The sequence below is a fragment of the Mobula hypostoma genome, chromosome 14 (genome assembly GCF_963921235.1).
Source record: "Mobula hypostoma chromosome 14, sMobHyp1.1, whole genome shotgun sequence".
NCBI lineage: Eukaryota > Metazoa > Chordata > Chondrichthyes > Myliobatiformes > Myliobatidae > Mobula > Mobula hypostoma.
The window spans coordinates 73,920,623-73,941,669 of record NC_086110.1 but is presented as its reverse complement, the minus strand read 5'-3'; the positions used below and the strand labels follow the sequence as shown (position 1 = coordinate 73,941,669).

Here is a 21,047-nt window from a genome sequence, read left to right as displayed (position 1 = left end):
TATTTCATCTTCCCATTCCATAGATAGTCTCTTCCTCTACAAATCCCTTTCTCCTACAGACAACAAAATTTCTTTCTACAGGGGAACAATTGAGAGCATTCTGACTGGCTGCATCACTGCCTGGTATGGGAACTGTACTTCCCTCAATCGCAGGACTCTGCAGAGAGTGGTGTGGACAGCCCAGCCCATCTGTAGTTGTGAACTTCCCACTATTCAGGACATTTACAAAGACAGGTGTGTAAAAAGGGCCCGAAGGATCATTGGGGACCCAAGTCACCCCCAACCACAAACTGTTCCAGCTGCTACCATCTGGGAAACGGTACCGCAGCATAAAAACCAGGACCAACAGGCTGCAGGACAACTTCTTCCACCAGGCAATCAGACTGATTAATTCACACTGATACAATTGTATTTCTATGCTCTATTGACTGTCCTGTTGTACAAACTATTTATTACAAATTACTATAATTTGCATGTTGCACATTTAGACAGAGATGTAATGTAAAGATTTTTACCCCTCATGTATATGAAGGATGTAAGTAATAAAGTCAATTCAATTCTGTTCAAAAATTCCATGCAAAACAGTTGTTACATTGCAAAAGCAGTGACGTCCTCTGTTCTATCCACCAAAAGCAGAATTTCCTGGTGAGTATCTCGGCTCCATCGTCAATTGTGGTTTTTCTCAGTGCCCAACTATTTTAATTCCTATCCCCATTCTTGTTCCAACATATCTGTCCAGGGCCTCCTCTTGTGCCAAGGTGAGGCCACCTTCAGGTGGACGAGCAACACCTTATCTTCTGTCTGGGTAGTCTGCAATCGGATGACATGAATATAGATTTCTTCGGTAATCTTTCCCCTCTACCTCCCTCTTCTTCTATTCCCTACTCTGACCTTTTACCTCTGCTCCTCACCTGCCTATCACCTCCCCCTGGTGCCCACCTCCCATGGTCCACTCTCCTCTCCTATCAGATTCCTTCTTCTCGGCCCTTTACCTTTCCCACCCACCTGGCTTCACCTGTCACCCTTCTAGCTATCCTCCTTCCCCTCCCCCTAACTTTTTTAATCTGGCATCTTCTCCCCTGATGCAGGGTCTTGGCCCAAAATGTCAACTATTTTTTAAACTTTCATACATGCTGCCTGACCTGTTGAGTTCCTCCAGCATTTTGTGTGTGTTTTTCCACTGCTCCTCAGTACAAATGAGAATCATGAACTGATTTACCAACTTACCAAGTTACTCTTGACTGAATGGGAGCAGTGGGATGAGATAGACTCACCTTTCCAATCCCTGTGGGCTCTTTAAGGCCCTCCCAGCAGTGTATTTTGTTCCAAATCCAGTCCGATGGAGACTTACTGCTATTACTGCTCACTCCGAAGACACGCCCTGCTGCATAGCCCACACAGGAAATCACCAGCAGCACGGAGACACCTGCTCTGATCATGCTGATTACAAATCTGAAACAACACAGGGCAGAGGTTACTTTAAACTATACGGTGGTTGCCAGAGGTCACAATAGAACAGTGTGTTTTTCTCTCATCCGTTTTGTTGAAATAGGCGTCGTTGGAAAGGCCAATATGTAGATCTTTCCCTGTCCTCTCCCAGTCTTCACTTTAAATAGGGATCACTTTCTATATGACTCCCTTGTCCACTCGTCCCTCCCATGGGAGCATTTAGAACATAGAACAATACAGCTCAGGAACAGGCCATTTGGCCCACAATGTTGCACCCTACCAGCTAAAAAGGAAATCAAAAACACCCAAACACGAATCCCTCCCACCTGTCATTATCCCTCCATCCATGTGCCTGTCCAAATGTCTCTTAAATGTTTCTAATGTTTCTACCACCATACCAGGCAGTGCATTCCAGGTACCCATGACTCTCTGAGTAAAAAATATATTGTCACTTCCCCTTTGAGCCTACACCCCTCACCTGCAGTGCATCCCCAATGGCATTGGACATTTCAACCCTGGGAAAGAGATACTCTTTGCCCACCCCGTCTATGCTTCCCATAATTTTATAAACCTCTATCAGATTCCCCCTCAGCCTCTGGCACTCAGGAGAAAACAACCCAAATTTATCCAGCCTCTTGTGATAGCACATAGCCTCTATACCAGGCAGCATCCTGGTAAACCTCTTCTGCACTCTCTCCAAAGCCTCAACATCCCCCTATAGTGGAGCGATCAGAACTGTATGTGGCCTAACCAGCGTTTTATAAAGTTGCAATATTTGATGGTTCTGGGCCTGTATTGGCTGAGTGGTGTAATAGCAACAACTCCTCAACAACTTCACTATAGGAAGGATGTGGAAGCATTGGAAAGGGTACAGAGGAGATTTACCAGGATGCTGCCTGGATTAGAGAGTATGCATTATGATCAGAGATTAAGGGAGCTAGGGCTTTACTCTTTGGAGAGAAGGAGGATGAGAGGAGACATGATAGAGGTGTACAAGATAATAAGAGGAATAGATAGAGTGCACAGCCAGCACCTCTTCCCCAGGGCACCACTGCTCAGTACAAGAGGACATGGCTTTAAGGTAAGGGGTGGGAAGTTCAAGGGGGATTTTAGAGGAAGGGTTTTCACTCAGAGAGTGGTTGGTGCATGGAATGCACTACTTGAGTCAGTGGTGGAGGCAGATACACTAGTGAAGTTTAAGAGACTACTAGACAGGTATATGGAGGAACTTAAGGTGGGGGCTTATATGGGAGGCAGGGTTTGAGGGTTGGCACAACATTGTGGGCCGAAGGGCCTGTACTGTGCTGTACTATTCTATGTTCTATGTTCTATGTTCAATCAATGTCAATAAGACCAAGGATCTGATTGTAGACTTCAGGAGAGGGAAATCAGAATTCCATGAACCAGTAATCATTGGAGGATCGGGGTGGAGAGGGTCAGTAACTTCAAATTCCTGTATGTCACTATCTCGGAAGACCTGACCTGGATCCATCATATGGATATTATTGCAAAGAAAGCACAACTGCACCTCTACTTCCTCAAGAGCCTGCGGAGGTTTGGCATGTCATCAAAAACTTCGGAAAATTCCTATAGATGTGTGGTGGAAAGCGTGCTGATCGGCTGTGTTTGGATCTCGTGTAGGATCACCAATGCCATTGAATGGAAAATCCTACAAAACGTATTAGATTTGGCCCAGTACACCATGGGTAAAACCATTAAGCATATCTACATGAAACATTGCCGTAGAAAAACAGCATCCATCACAGATCCTCACCGCCCAGGCCATGCTCTTTTCTCACCGCTGCCATCAGGCAGAAGGTACAGGAGCCTTAAGACAGTTACTACTACTCAACCATTGGGCTCTTGAATAAAAGGAGATAGCTAAACTCATTTAACGACTCTGTTATATTGTTATTTCAAGCTCGTTATTTATTGCTATTTGTTTATATCCGCATTTCCATAATTTGTTTACAGTTAACGGTTACTGATGTTTACAGTTCATAGTTACTGTTCCATAGATTTGCTAAGTATGTTCACAAGAAAAAGAATCTCAGGGTTGTATTCAGTGACATGTATGTACTCTGATAATAATTTTTACTTTGAATGTTGGAGTTTAGAAGATTGAGGGTACAATCTCATTGAAACCTATTGAATACATTGATATTGTATATATAATACAAATCTATTGATTGAAACATATAAGATTATTAAGGGATTGGACACGCTAGAGGCAGGAAACATGTTCCCGATGTTGGTGGAGTCCAGAACCAGAGGCCACAGTTTAAGAATAAAGGGTAGACAATTTAGAACAGAGTTGAGAAAAAACTTTTTCACACAGAGGGTTGTGGTTCTGTGGAATGCTCTGCCTCAGAAGGCAGTGGAGGCCAATTCTCTGGATTCTTTCAAAAAAGAGTTAGATAGAGCTCCTAGGGATAGTGGAGCGAAGGGATATGGGGAGAAGGCAGGAAAAGGGTACTGATTGTGGATGATCAGCCATGATCACAGTGAATGGTGGTGCTGGCTCGAAGGGCTGAATGGCCTACTCCTGCACCTATTGTCTATTGTCTATTGTCTAATACTGAAAGGCCTAGATAGAATGGATGTTTCCCATAGACTGCAACACAAACTGCTCCCTTGTTGTCAGTAGAATGGGGCTAATGCTAAACAGGCTCCATCATTCCAAGACTAAGGGCCAATCTCGCATCAATACCCACTGTGCAGCAAACTCTGACAGAGCACAGCAGTTCACAGATGCTTTTGAAGCCACAATGAAGAACAGTTCTAGTGTCAGCACCTCTACTGACTCCAAGTGGTCGCAACTCCATGATGCTATCTGCAGCTCAGTCATAACAGCATTTGGAAAAAGGGAACACAAGAATGCAGACTGGTACAAAGTGCACTGGGAAGAAATGGAGTGACAGAAAAGCCCTGCTGGTCTGCAAGCAGAACCCCTGCACCAGCACACGCGACACCCTCGGAGCTGCTGGGAACAAGGCACAGCAAACTGCCCGACGCCGTGCCAACAGCGTCTGGCTGAATTGGTGCAGCAGAATTCAATCCGCTGCTGACAGTCGGAATGCAAGAGGGATGCTTGATGGCAACGGGCACTTCAGCCACCAAGACAGCCCTATCAAAGTGGAAAAATGGGGTGGTGGTCACGGACCAGACTAGCAGCCTGAATGCTGGCTACAGCACTAGCTGGAGCTGTTTGCAACCCGGCACATGGGGACTGATGCTGCCCTGGAGGCACTGACCGACTTGCCAGTCAGGGAAGAGCTTGATGCGTTGCCATCTATGGAGGAGCTCAGCAAAGCCATCGACTATCTCACCAATGGGAAAGCCCCAGGGAAAGATGGAATTCCCCCCGTTGTCTTGAAGAACAGGAAGCCTGCCTGCTACATCATCTGCCTGAGCTTCTGTGTTTTCTGGGAGAAAGGCCACGCCCCCCCTCCCCAAGGCATGTGAGATGCCAACATTGTCACACTGTACAAAAACCAGAGTGATCATAGTGATTGTAACAACTACCGTGGCATCTCTCTTCTCAGTATTGTGGGGAAAGTGTTCGCCCGTGTTGTCTTGGCACGACTTCAGAGCCTTGCACCCAGAGTCTACCCAGAGTCCCAGCGCGGGTTCGGAGCAGGCAGGTCTACAGTGGACATGATCTTCTCACTGGGCCAGCGGACCAGCTGCAGGAGAAGTGTCGAGAGCAGCAGAAGCCACTGTTCACAGCCTTCATTGATCTGACCAAGGTGTTCGACCTCGTCAGCAGGTGCAGACTCTTCAAACTTGTGCTAAAGATTGGCTGTCCCCCCAAGACTGCACAGCTTCATATCACCCTTCCATAAAGACATGCACAGTGCTGTCTGCTTCAATGGAGCAATTTCTGATGCCTTTCCAGTGAGCAGCGGAGTGAAACAAGGTGCGTCCTGCCACCGACCCTCTTTGGAATCTTCTTCTCTAGGCTCCTTCACTGTGCTTTCGCAGAGTACCTTCACACAAGAGCTGATAGCAAGCTGTCCAACATCACTCACTTGTAGTCCAAGACCAAAGTTAGGACAACCCTCATCTGCGAGATGCTGTTTGCAGATGATGCAGCATTGATGTCACACACTAAAGGCAGACTCCAACAACTGATTAACCGCTTTACCCACGCCCACAAGGAGTTTGGGTTAACCATCAGTCTGAAGAAGACAAATGTCACGGCCCGGGGTGCAGAATTTCCCCCAAACGTCACTATTGATGGTTCCTCTCTTGACTGCTTCACCTATCTAGGTCGACCATCACCAACTCCCTGTCCCTTGAAGCAGAGTTGAAGAGTGGGGTTGCCAAAGCTGCAGCTGTCATGGCCAGGCTGAATGAGAGAGTGTGGAACAACAGACAGCTGACAAAGAAGACCAAGCTGTGTGTGTACCAGGCATGTGTGCTCAGCACACTCCTCTACGCATGTATCTCTTCAGCAACCTGTCTCTGGACTCTGGGATGTAGTCTATCTGGTCCAGGTGACTTATCTACCTTAAGTCCTTTGAGTTTGCTTGGAACTTTTTCCTCCATTTAAATTCCCACTCACTTTTCCTACCTTATATGCCCTTTCCTTCACTTTTAGACAACTTCCTTTGTCAGCCACGGTTGCCTACCCCTGTCATTTGAGAACAACTTCTTCTGTGGAGCATATCTGTCCTGCACCTTGAGAATTATTCCCAGTAACTTCAGCCATCTCTGCTCTGCTGTTATCCTCGCCAGTATCCTCCTCAGAAACATTGCGGACTCTAGCATCTGAGAGGGAAACTACCATCTACATACCTTTTTGCATCTACAGAATGGCCTATCTGTCCCCTGGACTATAGAGTCCCCTATTACTGCTGCCATCCTCTTCATGAGGTCTCCCCTCATTCTTCTGAATTTCTGTAATTACAGGACCAGAGCCACCAAAAGTTCTTCATATGACAAGCCTTTCAGTTTTGGAATAGTTTTCGTGAACCTCCTTTGAACTCTCTCTAATGCCAACACAACCTTTTTTAGATAGAGGGCCCAAAACTCTTCACAGTACTCCAAGTCAGGCCTCAGCAGTGCTTTATTAAGCCTCAAAATACCATCCTTGCTTTTATGTTCGAGTCCTCTTGAAGTGAATACTAACATCACAAACGAGAAAATCTGCAATGTTGGAAATCCAGAGCAACAAATGCAAAATGCTGGAGGAACTCAGCAGGTTAGGTAGCATCTATGGAAATGAGTAAACAGTTGATGTTTTGGGCCGAGACTCTTCATTACATTGCATTTGCCTTCCTCACCACAGACTCAACCTGCAATTTAACCTTTAGGGAATCCTGCACAAGGACTCCCAAGTCCATTTGCACTTCAGATTTTTGAATTTTCTTCTGATTTAGGAAATAGTCTACGCTGTTAGTTCTTTTACCGAAGTGCATGACCACACACTTCCAGGCACTGAATTCCATCGCAGTTTCTTGGAACATACTCCCAATCTGTCTGTCCTTCTGTAGCCCTCTACTTCCTCAAAACTACTTGCCCCTGCACCGATTTTTGTATTATCCATAAACTTGGCCATAAAGCCATCAATTCTGTCATCCAAGTCATTGACATATAAAATAAAAAGAATCGGTCCCAACACAGACCCCTGTGGAACACCACTAGTCACCGGCAGCCAGTCAGAAAAGACTCCCTTTATACCCACTCTTTGCTTCCTGCCAGTCAGCCAATGCTGCAGGGTCTCAGCCCAAAACGTCAACTGTTTACTCTTCTTCATAGATTGCATCTGGCCTGCTGAGTTCCTTGATCATTCTGTAAATGTTGTAAGGGTTAGTAGTGAACTCATGTGCAGGAATCACAGACATCGGCAATCCAAACTAAACAAAATATTTATTGTAGAAATTAACCAACAAAACAGAACTGAGGGAAAGTGCAGAATCTTGAAGAACTGAAGTCGCTCATGGTACACAGAACTTTGAGTTCTTCCAGATAAGGATCCACAACCACCAGGCAAAGCGGGATTGGTACACTCCCTGAAATACACCCTGGAGCATGCAAGAGAATGCAGGGCATTGAAAATAGCGCACTAGTTAAATTATCCCAAATGGAATAAATGTGACCGAGAGATTAAAAATCCCCATGATCCCAAATCAGATACCTGCAACATAAAGTGAAAAATCAGAGCTAGTCCAAAGACAAACAATTAGATATAAAATGCAATCAATCCAAGGAACGCTGTATATCCATGAGGTTACATTGAGAAAATACAACTCACGGACTGGCTGAAAAAATCGCTTGTTTTTTTTCATTAAAAACAACCCCTGGTTGTGACAGAATTCCCCTCCCCACCCTTCTAAAGGCGACTTCTGGTGGCTTAAGGCCATCTCGGTGGATGGTGGGGGGAGCTTAGGAGTAGGGGCTGGACTACAGAGTAGTGGTTTCAGTATAGAGGCTTGATAGGTGGGATGGATTCGGAGAGACCTGGGAAACTGTAATCTAGAAATTATAGGATTGATCCTTTTATCAATTCTAAAAGGCCCAATGAAATGAGGGGCTGGCTTCCGGGATTCAGTTTTAAGGGGGAGGTCTTGGGTAGAGAGCCAAACCTGCTGACACACGCAAAAAGGACCCTCCTGTTGGCAGGGAACTGCTGCCGCAATGAAGCACGTGCCAAAGTTCTCTTGGCTTTAAAAGCCATCGCTATCTAAGGCACTCGACAAACCATTTAACAGACAGCACACCAGCTTCCACTTCCAGCTCGGGAAAGAGAGGAGACTTAAACCCACATTGACATGCGAAAGGAGTCAGGTTAAGCGAAGAATGGTGAAGGGTGTTATAAGATATCTCTGGCCGAATTAAATAGTCATACAAGAAACAAGGCTTCGAAGAGTGCGTTTCAAATTTTTGGTTCGTCCTCTCGGCCTGACCATTCGTTTGAGGGTGAAAACTGGAGGAAAGGCTAGAAGTAGCCTCGATAAGTTTACAAACGCTTGCCAAACTTGGACGTACTGTAAATTGTGGACCCCTGTCAGAGACAATATAGGAAGTAAATCCATGTACCAATGACCTGCTGCAATAAATGTTCCGTAGTTTCATGGGCTGTGGTCAACTTAGTGACGGGAAAAAACTTCACTAGACTTGGAAAATCGATCAGCCAAGACTGAAATAACAGTGGAGGAGCGTGAAGGGGGCAGGGCAGTGATAAAATCCAGCTTGAGGTGGGACTAGGGCGGGAGGGGATGGGGAAGACCCTGGGGAGGAAAATTTCAGTATTTGGAACAGACATACACGTCACAGGCTTGGACAAGTGACTTGACCTCCCTATTAAAACCAGGCCATAGTAACGTCTTTCTATGAATTCTGGGATGCGTGTAATCCCAGGATGTACTGTTTTCTTGGATGCGTACTTCCATCCGAGGACGTCAGGTGGCACAAAAAGGCAACCTAAGAGAACATTTCTGGGAACTAGAGTACTTCCCTCGGGTGCTTGGCTGACGTGGGAATCAATATCCCAAGTGACAGGAGCCAAAAGTTTATTCTCCGAAATTATTGATTCCGGCCTATCTATCAACTCGAGGAGATCAATTTGCCCAGATAGGGCGTCAGACTTTAGGTTCTTGGAACTCTAACGCTTTTAAACGGTTAAAGACAATGCCCACTGGGCTTCTCGTGAGTTAAGTCACTTGGCATTCTGGATATAAGCTAAATTCTTATGATCTGTCCAAACCAGGGTTTCTCAACTGGGGTTCCGCGGAATCCTAGGGTTCGATGAGAGGTCGCTAGGGGTTCCGCAAGAGATCGTGGTTAAAAAGATAAAAAATTTTTGAACCGCGCAACGCGCGATGCCTGCGCTCGTAGTGTGGGCAGTGACCGAACGGCCCAGTTACTAGTATCGTTAGAGGTCTCAGCCCATTATGGCAGTTCACAGTAGGGCCGTGTTTATTTGCTTGGGTTTATTTGACGTGAGATAGGGGAGGCCATTAATTATTGGTGAGCGCTGTATTACACGGAGTGGAGGGTGATAGGCTGATAATTGGTGCGCGCTGTATTACACGGAGGGGAGGACGGTAGGATGATTTCAGTTCAGGTGAAAGTGAAATCCGTGTGTGCTTATCTTAAGTTCGACCCAGAAATGAGAAATGTATTATGTTTACCTTATGAGATTGAAATTTATGAAAGAGAAAGAAAGAGCTTAACTATCATTTTTCAAGAAAGATTGGTTCTCTACATTGATAATTATTTTTGGATTATTACATCTACAACTTACTGATTATGCTCATGTACGGTGAACTGTAGATATAATTTTTACCGAGGGGTTCCCTGAGACCTGAAAATTATTTCAAGGGTTCCTCCAGGGCAAAAAGTTTGAGAAAGGCTGCTCCAAACTATGAATGGATGTTCTACGCCTTCCAACCAGTGCTGCCACTCTTGTAAAACCAAGTTAACTCCTGGTTACCTGTATCAGAATTGGATTTGGCTGGTGACAGCCATTTCGAAAAGTAAGCGCAGGGATACAACTTTTTATCTGTGCTGGAACAAGACGGCCCCTACTCTGATGTTGGAAGCGTCGGCCTCAAGCGCCTACCATGGAGATGAAATTTCCAATAAATCTCCTATAAAAGTTAGCAAAGCCCAAAAATCTCTGAATCTGCTTGACAGAGGTGGGAGTGGGCCAGTCCCGAACAGCACGAGTTTTATCCGGACCCTGGGAAATAAAAATCCTAAAAAGGAAAAAGAAATTCACACTTCTCTATCTCCACAAAAAAAAGTTGTTTTCTAATAAACACAGAAGAACCAGCTGAACATGAGATACACGTTCCTGATAAGAACTTGAAAAATGTAAATATCCTCTAAATATACAGCCAAAGTAGATTAATATCTCCCTCAAGACGCCATTAATGAATGCTTGAAATACCGCTGCGAGATTAACAAGCACAAGGGGCATCACTAGGTATTCATAATGCCCGGTTGAGGTTGAATGTCGTCTTTCATTCATTCCCCCCCCGCCCCCCCGATGAAGCCGAATTAAATTGCAGGCATTCCTGAGATCCAATTTAGTGAAAATCCTGGCCCCTTGCAGTAAATAAAGTCTGAGTTCAATAATGGTAAGGCATAATGGATCTTTTTAAGATATTGATTATCAATACAGGGTCTCAGGCTGTCGTCCTGAGTGACAAAGAAAAACCCCGCCCCTGCAGGGGACGTTGATAAACCTCGCTGCCATTGCCCCCTGCGAGTCTCTCAGGACAGGATAGGGAAACAGCTTGCCTCGGGAAGGGTAGGAACCCGTGAATAATGCAAAGGCGCAATCATAATTACGATAGGGTGACAAACAAAGTTGCTTGTTTGTCTGTCACAAAAAAAGTTGTTAAAATACATTAAGACGGATAAGTCCCCGGGATCTGATGGAATATTCCCCAGGCTGCTCCACGAGGCGAGAGAAGAGTTTGCTGAGCCTCTGGCTAGGATCTTTATGTCCTCGTTGTCCACGGGAATGGTACCGGAGGATTGGAGGGAGGCGAATGTTGTCCCCTTGTTCAAAAAAGATAGTAGGGATAGTCCGGGTAATTATAGACCAGTGAGCCTTACGTCTGTGGTGGGAAAGCTGGTGGAAAAGATTCTTAGAGATAGGATCTCTGGGCATTTAGAGAATCATGGTCTGATCAGGGACAGTCAGCATGGCTTTGTGAAGGGCAGATCGTGTCTAACAAGCCTGATAGAGTTCTTTGAGGAGGTGACAAGGCATATAGATGAGGGTAGTGCAGTGGATGTGATCTATATGGATTTTAGTAAGGCATTCGACAAGGTTCCACACGGTAGGCTTATTCAGAAAGTTAGAAGGCATGGGATCCAGGGAAGTTTGGCCAGGTGGATTCAGAATTGGCTTGCCTGCAGAAGGCAGAGGGTCGTGGTGGAGGGAGTACATTCAGATTGGAGGGTTGTGACTAGTGGTGTCCCACAAGGATCTGTTCTGGGACCTCTACTTTTCGTGATTTTTATTAATGACATGGATGTGGGGGTAGAAGGGTGGGTTGACAAGTTTGCAGACGACACAAAGGTTGGAGGTGTTGTAGATAGTGTAGAGGATTGTCAAAGGTCGCAGAGAGACATTGATAGGATGCAGAAGTGGGCTGAGAAGTGGCAGATGGAGTTCAACCCGGAGAAGTGTGAGGTGGTACACTTTGGAAGGACAAACTCCAAGGCAGAGTACAAAATAAATGGCAGGATACTTGGTAGTGTGGAGGAGCAGAGGGATCTTGGGGTACATGTCCACAGATCCCTGAAATTTGCCTCACAGGTGGATAGTGTAGTTAAGAAAGCTTATGGGGTGTTAGCTTTCATAAGTCAAGGGATAGAGTTTAAGAGTCGCGATGTGATGATGCAGCTCTATAAAACTCTGGTTAGGCCACACTTGGAGTACTGTGTCCAGTTCTGATTGCCTCACTATAGGAAGGATGTGGAAGCATTGAAAAGGGTACAGAGGAGATTTACCAGGATGGTGCCTGGTTTAGAGAGTATGCATTATGATCAGAGATTAAGGCTTTACTCTTTGGAGAGAAGGAGGATGAGAGGAGACATGAAAGAGGTGCACAAGATAATAAGAGGAATAGATAGAGTGGATAGCCAGTGCCTCTTCCCCAGGGCACCACTGCTCAATACAAGAGGACATGGCTTTAAGGTAAGGAGTGGGAAGTTCAAGGGGGATATTAGAGGAAGATTTTTTACTCAGAGAGTGGTTGGTGCGTGGAATGTACTGCCTGAGTCAGTGGTGGAGGCAGATACACTAGTGAAGTTTAAGAGACTGCTAGACAGGTATATGGAGGAATTTAAGGTGGGGGCTTATATGGGAGGCAGGGTTTGAGGGTCGGCACAACATTGTGGGCCGAAGGGCCTGTACTGTGCTGTACTATTCTATGTTCTATAAACTGAAAGGAGATCTGAGTATTTAGGAGGGACTCTCTGAATCTCGTGGATCATTCTGACTCTGGAATGTCGGGCGCGGGTTCAGAGATCTTCACTGTGATCGCCGGCACTCGGGACACCTACTCGCGATCCTGGGAAGCCGATGTAAAACTCATATTCTGGCAGTTAGGGGAGCAGCCAATAATAAGTCCCCCGGGCCAGGCAGTCGCCGGGACATGCTGTGACAACCGTGGGTGCCCAAGGGTAAGAGGAATATCTGTAGACTGGATCAAGTGGAACTTTAATGTTTTCACAAGACCATAAGATAGGAACACAATTAGCCCATCTGGCCCATCGAGTCTGCTCCACCATTCAATCATGGCTGATCCTTTTCTTTCCTCTTCCTCAGCCCCACTTCCTGGCCTTCTCCCTTTGATGCCATGTCCAATCAAGAACCTATCAATCTCTAACTTAAATACACCCAGTGGCCTGGTCTCCACAGCTCATGTGGCAACAAATTCCACAAGTTCCCCACCCTTTGGCTGAAGAAATTTCTCCGCATCTCTGTTTTGAAAGGGCACCCCTCTATCCTGAGGCTGTGCCCTCTTGTTCCAGACTCTCGTACCATGGGAAACGTCCTTTCCATATACACTCTGTCTAGGCCTTTCAACATTTGAAAGGTTTTAATGACACCCCTCCATTATTCTGAATTCCAGTGAGTACAGACCCAGAGCCATCAAACGTTCCTCGAATGATAACCCTTTCATTCCTGGAATCATCCTTGTGAACCTCCTCTGGACCCTCTCCAATGCCAGCACACCTTTTCTAAGTTGAGAGGCCCAAAATTGTTGACAATACTCAAAGTGAGGTCTCACCAGTGCATTATAAAGCCTCAGCAGCACATCCTTGCTCTTGTATTCTAAACCTCTTGAAATAAATGCTAACATGGCATTTGTCTTCCTCACCACCAGCTGACCGGCAAGTTAACCTTCAGGATGTTCTACACAAGGACTCCCAAGTCCCTCTGCATCTTAGATTCCTGGATTTCCTCCCCGTTTAGAAAATAAGCTGCACATTTATTTCTACTACTAAAGTGCATGACCATGCATTTTCCAACATTGTATTTTATTTGCCACTTTCTTGTCCATTCTCCTAATCTGTCTAAGTCCTTCTGTATCCTACCTGTTTCCTCAATACTACCTGCCCATCCACCAATGTTTGTATCATCTGTAAACTTGGCAAAAAAGCCGTCTATTCCATCATCTAAATCATTTATATACAGCAGGTGTCCCCAACCTTTATCGCATCGCGGACCGGTTTAATATTGACAATATTCTTGTGGACCGGCCAACCGGAGGCGGGGGGTTGGGGGGGGTGTTCAAGTAGGGTTAAACTCACCTCAACATGTCTTTTACAGTTAGGGTTGCCAACTTTCTTACTCCCAAATAAGGGACAAAAGTAGCAGTCAAATCTCGGGACACTGCCCCGGGAAAAGACTACCATGACCATGAAGCCTTGAGTGGGAAGCTGTGTGCGCATGCGCGTACCTGCCGATTCCCTCCCCCCCAGAAATTGGTTTTGCCTTCATCTTCCCGACTATACTGTACATACATTATTTCTACTTTATATGGGCTGTGTATTTAGATTATGAAGACACACAGTCCTCTTTTATTGTCATTTAGTAATGCATGCATTAAGAAATGATACAATATTTCCTCCAGTGTGATATCACAAAACACAGGACAAACCAAGACTGAAAAACTAACAAAACCACATAACTATAACATATAGTTACAACAGTGCAACAATACCATAACTTGATGAAGAGGTCCATGAGCTCAATAAAAAGTTCAAAATCTCTCAAATGTCCTACATCTCACGCAGATGGGAGAAGGAAGAAAAACGCTCCCTGCCATACCGACCACTGTCCGACTCTGAGTCATCCGAAAACTTCGAGCCTCCAATCAGCTCCCCGACACCGAGTACTGAGCGCCATCTCTGTCCGAACGATTCGACCTCAATCTCGGTCGCCAACAGCAGGCAAAGCCGGGGATTTTGAGGCCTTCCTTCCGGAAGATTCCCGACTGCGCAGTAACAACAGCAGTGAACTGGCGTTTCAGAAAATTCTCCAGATGTTCCTCTGTTCTTTCATGGCCATCTCCATCAAATGAGAATTGTCCACTGCCCCTATTTAACGAATACGATATCATTTTTTACCGGAGGGCTGCGCACACGCGACGCGCTGCTCTCTCTCCTCCTGCTTTATCATATCAATTCCTGCTTTTACTATATGTTTGTGTTATTTTAGGTTTTATGTGATATTTGGTATGATTTGTTAGGTTATTTTTTGGGTCTCGGAACGCTCAAAAATTTTTCCCATATACATTAATGGTAATTGCTTCTTCGCTTCACGCCGTTTCAGCACGAAAGGTTTCATAGGAACACTCTACCTTAGCAGGGGAAATATGGGATACAGGTGGTCCTGTATGGGACAAACCAATTTTGTCCAATATACGGGATGTTCTGGCAAATACGGGACAGTTGGCAACCCTATGTTCAAGTTCAGCAGTGCGTGAAAGGGAACGTGGAAAGGTGCAGCTGACTCATATCGTTTCCTTGCGACCCGGTACCGGTCCGCGCCCTGGTGGTTGGGGACCGCTGATATACAGCATAAAAAGAAGTGGTCCTAACACTGACCCCTGCAGAACACCACTACTCACAGGCAGCCAACCAGAAAAGGATCCTTTTATCCCTACTCGCTTCCTCTTACCAATCAGCCAATGCTCTAACCATGTTAGTAACTTTTCTGTGATTCCTTGGGCTCTTAACTTGGTAAGCAGTCTCGTGTGTGGCACCTTGACAAAGGCCTTCTGAAAGTCCAAATATATAACATCCACAGCATCCCCTTTATCCATCCTACTTGTAATCTCCTCAAAGAATTCCAACAGGTGCGTCAGGCAGGACTTTCTCTGAAGGAAACCATGCTGACTTTGTCCTATCTTGTCCTGTGTCACCAAGTACTCCATAACCTCATCCTTAACAATTGACTCTAACATCTTCCCAACAACTGAGGTCAGGCTAACTGGTCTATAATTTCCTTTCTGCTGCCTTCCTCCTTTCTTAAAGAGTGAAGTGACATTTTCAATTTTCTAGTCCTCTGGCACTATGCTGAAGTCCAATGATTTTTGAAAGATCATTTCTAATCCCACCACAATCTCTATTGCCACCTGTTTCAGAACCCTAGGGTGCAGTTCATCTGTTCCAGGTGACTTATGTACATTTATGTCTTTCAGCTTTTTGAGCACCTTCTCTTTTGTAATAGTAACTGCACCCACTTCTCTTCCTTCACACCCTATGTCAGACATACTGCTAAGTGTGAGGACTGATGCAAAATACTCATTTAGTTCACCAGCCATCTCCTTGTCCCCTGTTATTATTACTGCAGCCTCATTTTTCTAGCAGTCCTATATCCACTCTCATCTCTCTTTTATTTTTAGCATACTTGAAAAAACTTTTACCATCCACTTTGATATTATTTGCTCGCTTGCTTTCATATTTCATCTTTTCCCTTCTAATGATTCTTTTGTTGCTCTCTGCAGGTTTTTAATAACTTCCCAATCCTCTATCTTCCCACTATTTTTTCTTTGTTTTATGCCCTTTCTTTTGCTTTTACAATAGCTATGACTTCCCTTGTCAGCCACGGTTGTACTATTTTACCATTCGAGTACCTCTTCCTTTTTGGAATGCACCTTCCCTATTTTTCCCAGAAACACACGCCATTGCTGCTCTGCTGACATTCCTGCCAGCAGCTCATTCCAATTTACTTTGGCCAGCTCCTCTCTCATACCACTGTCATTTCCCTCCCTCCACTGAAATACTGCTACATCAGACTTTACTTTCTCCCTATCAAATTTCAAGTTTCAAGTTTCAGAGTGATTCCCAATCTGGAAGGATAATGGTTTGGAAATGTCGTAAACTTTACCCGGCTCAGGAGGCCCACCGTCCAGGGCAGCGGCGGTAAGGGTAAGGGGGATGATCAAGTTTAGAGACCGGAACCCCATTTGTAGTGCCACCCCTAGATCTTAAAAAGTTACCCGCTGAACCCGTCAGCAAATGCCCGAATGGGAAACTCCTTTTGATTCCATGTCAAACAAAAGGGTAAATGTTACCCTGAGGAAGTACTTATGGGGAAAGCTCTAGGGATCGTCACAGCTCTCTCTCCACTGGGTGGCTCCTTGATGTTTTTGGGGCACATCCAATTCCCCACAGTACAAACAACGCCTCTTTTTAACCCTTCTGCCGCTTTCAGCAACAGAGAGGCGCGTCCTTCCCAGCTGCATAGGTTCCGCGGCATCTGGCGAGTAGGATCTGGAGGGGAAAGTGGCAAGTTTGGTGCAGGTAAGATGGAAGCTGTGGACGAATGGCTAAATCTGTTAGCCTATTAAGGTCCAATACAGGGTTGTGAGCTGCCAGCTCATAGTTAAGTTTGTTGTTAACCCCTTTGTAGAATATGGCCACTGGAGTTTGGCCATTCCATCCACTCTCTAGAGTCAAAGCTCTGAATTAAATTGAACAGTCCGCCACGCTCTTTGACCCCTGTCTTATGCCAAGATGTCTCGCATCCGCCTGCTGACCACTGATGGGTGATTACACACTCTCTTTAGAGCGCTGATAAATGGGTCAATAAAGGAACATTCGGGGTCTTCTCTCTCCCACTTCGCTGTTGCCCAATACAGAGCTTTACCAGAGAGGAGGGAAATAATGTAAGCCACTTAGTTCGGCAGGAAACTTGTGCGGCATCAGTTCGACCACCAGTGAACACTAGGTTATAAATCCACAGCACGACTTGGGACTCCAGTCAAAGTGCTCCAGAGTAGGCAGAATTACGGAGCTATCGGCACTCTTCCCCCTGAGTCGGTGGGGTACCTGATTCCTGAGTTATAGACTTTCCTTGATGGCAGAGAAAGACGTGGCCATTTCCCGCAGCTGCTGCTTGTGCATTCTGCTTTGCCAAATCTGATCGGAGGCCGAGTCCTGCTTAGTACATTTTTCCTGGCTGAGTCGTACTGAAGGCAGGAATCACAGAGACTTTGGCAATTCAAACAAAACTAAAGGTTTATTACTGGAATTATCCAGAAATCTAACAAGAGTCCGGACAGAACCTTGACGAACTGAAATCACTCCTGATACACAGAAGAACTCGGTCTGAATTTCACCAGACAAGGAACCACAAGAAAGAGGGATTGGCAAGACCCCAAAGCATGTAGAAATTCAGGATCAATCAGACAACATAGGTGACCAGATGAAACAATAATTCCCAAAGCCAACAACTACAATACAAGACATTGAAAATCTAGTGCTAATTAAATTATCCCAGATTGAATAAATGTGATAAATACAAAGGGAGTTTAACAATCCCCATGATCCCAAATGAGACAAAGTAAAAAAAAAACAGAGCTAGTCCAAAGACAAACAATTAGACAAGGAACACAGCATACCCACGAGGTTACACTGAGAAAGAACAGTCCACATACTAACTGAAAAAAAAATCAGTTTAAAAAAAATCATCCCAGTTGTGACATTTGCCAAAACCAATCATGGTCAAAACCCATGATCGCCCACATCATATGACATGGTAAATGATAATAGACAATAGACAATAGACAATAGGTGCAGGAGTAGGCCATTCGGCCCTTCGAGCCAGCACCGCCATTCACTGATCATGGCTGATCATCCACAATCAGTAACCAGTTCCTGCCTTATCCCCATAACCTTTGATTCCGCTATCTTTAAGAGCTCTATCCATCTCTGTCTTGAAAGCATCCAGAGACTTGGCCTCCACAGCCTTCTGGGGCAGAGCATTCCATACATCCACCACTCTCTGGGTGAAAAAGTTTTTCCTCAACTCCATTCTAAATGGCCTACCCCTTATTCTTAAACTGTGGCCTCTGGTTCTGGATTCTTAAACTGTGGCCTCTGTTTCTGGACCATAAGACCATAAGACCATAAGATACTGGAGGAAAATTAGGGCATTTGGCCCATCGAGTCTGCTCTGCCATTTCATCATGACTGATCTATTTTGTCTCTTAACCCCAATCTCCTGCTTTGTCCCAAATCTATTCATGCCTGACCAATCAAGAATCTATCAACCTCTGCCTTAAATATTCTCAATGACTCCACAGCCACCTGTGGCAATGAATTACACAGATTCTTCACTCTCTAGCTAAGCAAATTCCTCCTCATCTCCATTTTAAAAGGACGACCCTCTATAATGAGGCTGTGTCCTCTGGTCCTAGACTCTCCCACCATAGGAAACATCCTCTCCACATCCACATTATCAAGGCCTTTCACCATTCGATAGGTTTCCTCATTCTTCTGATTTCCAGGGAGCACAGGCTTAGAGGCATCAAACACTCCTCATTGATAAATCTTTCAATCCCAGAATCAATTTTGCGAACCTTCAATGTCAGTCCATCCTTTCTTAGATATGGGGCCCAAAAATGCTCACAATACTCTAAGTGAAGCCTCACCAGTGCTTTATAAAGCCTCTGCATTCCACTGTTGCTTTTATATTCTCGTCCTCATGAGGTGAATGCTAACATCACGTTAGCCTTCCTCGCCACGGACTCAACCGGCAAGTGAAACTCCGGGAATCCTGCACGAGGACTCCCAAGTCGCTTTGCATCTCAGATTTTTGAATTTTCTCTCCATTTAGAAAATAGTCTACCCTTTTATTTCTTCCACCAAAGAGCATGACAATACACTTCCTGACACTGTATTCTATCTGCTGCTTATTTGCCCATTGTCCTAACCTGTCTAAATCCTTCTGTAGCCTATCTACTTTCTCAAAACCACCTATCTTTGTATCGCCCACAAACTTGGCCACAAAGTCATCGATTCCATCTTCCAAGTCACTGGCATACAATGGAGAAAGTATTAGTGCCACAAGTCCCCAACATTGACTGTTTACTCTGCTCCATAGACGCTGCCTGACCTGCTGAGTTCCTCCAGCATTTTGTGTGTGTTGCTAGTATTTATTCATATCACTGACTGCTCCTGATATAGTGCTAAACTGCTTCCTAAACTTGTAGGCAGATTTAGGTTTTCTCGTAGATCTCCCGATCAACCCTCTCGAGAGTTGAGTTAATTGAAAATGGCCCATCATTTTCAAATGTGAAAATAACAGTTCGGCCCATCAATTGACTAGTTAGTGATGAGACAACAGAATCCAAGAGTTGTACAGCATGGAAATAGGCCATTTGGCCCAACTCACCCATGCTAAACAAGGTATCCACCCAAGCTAGTTCAATTTGCTCTTGTTTCACCCATATCTCTCTAAACCTTTCCTATCCATATATCCGTCCAGGCATTTTTTAAATGTTGGGAATGTACCTGCCTCAACCAGTTCCTCTGGCAGCTTAGTCCATATACATATCACCGTGTGTAAATTTGCCCCTCAGGTCCCCTTTAAATCTTACCCTTCTCACCTTTAACCTTTGCCCTGTAGTTTTAGACTCCCCTGCCTAGAGTAAAAGACTGTGAACAGCTAGCTAATCTGTGCCCTTCGTGGTTTATAAACCTCTTTAAGGTCACCACTCAGCCACCAGACAAAACAGTCCCAGCCTGTCCAGTGCTTTGTTCTCCTTCAAGTCCTCTACTTCTCACAACATCCTTGTGAATCACTTCTTCAGTGATACAGCACAATAACAGAACCTTCTGGCCCAGTAAGCCCGTGCTGACCAGTTACAGCCATATGCTTACAGTTTTCTGAACCTCTTAAATGATGAAATAGACTATTTTATCTTTTTATCAATACAGCATGTAGTAGGCCCTTCCGTCCCTTCGAGCCACGTCGTGCCACCAACCCCACAACCCCTATTAGCCCTAACCTCATCACAGGATCATGGGACAATTTATCTAATCTACCTAGTACGACGTTGGACTGTGGGAGGAAACCAGAGCACCCAGGGGAAAACCCATGCATTCCATGGTGAGGACGTATAGAGACTTCCTACACAATGGTGCTGGAATTGAACTGCAAACTCCGGATGCTGTGTTGTAATAGTGATGCGCTAACCACTACACTACCGTGAGGATGGAGGTGATTGATCAAAAGGTCTAGATAGAGTAGATGTGGAGAGGATGTGCAGGGGAACTCTAGGACCAGAGGGCACAACCTCAGACTACAAGATCAGGGATAAGGAGGTGGGTCTTTAGCTCGAGGGTGGTGAATCTGTGGAAATCATGGCTGTGGAGACCAAGTCATCGCTATATTTATAGTGAGGTTGATAGGTTCTTGATTAGTAAGGATGTCAAATGTTGTGGAAAGAAACCAGGAGAATGGGATTGAGAGGGATAGTAAACCAGCCATAAGGTGGTGCATAGACTAATTCTGCTTCTACAACTTATGCTATTATGTGTGCAATTAACATACTAAACCATACACTCAGGGAACATGGGAGAAACCCGCATAGTCACAGGGAGAACATACAAATTACTTACAGGTGGTGGCGGAATTGAATAAAGGTTCCTGCTGCAGTATTAGCATTATGCTAATTGCTACGCTACCAGTTTTCTGCACCCTCTCGAGCTTAATCACATCCTGAAGAGAGATGTTCTATGCACACCTATACATGCATCATTCTGCAGATGTACAGTAGAGAGCATCCTGACAAGTTGCATCACTGCTTGTTATGGAAACGGAACTGCTG

General features: G+C 45.1%; 1 protein-coding gene across 1 annotated transcript in view; it reads right to left on the bottom strand.

The window, feature by feature from the left end:
- Window positions 1–21,047, bottom strand: part of LOC134356340 (cadherin-5-like) — a 105,415-nt gene that overhangs the window by 65,494 nt on the left and 18,874 nt on the right. The window contains exon 2 of the mRNA XM_063067234.1: window positions 1,275–1,452. Within this exon, the coding sequence (XP_062923304.1) occupies window positions 1,275–1,439 (165 nt within the window). The 5' untranslated portion in view covers window positions 1,440–1,452. The remainder of the gene's footprint in view (window positions 1–1,274; window positions 1,453–21,047) is intronic.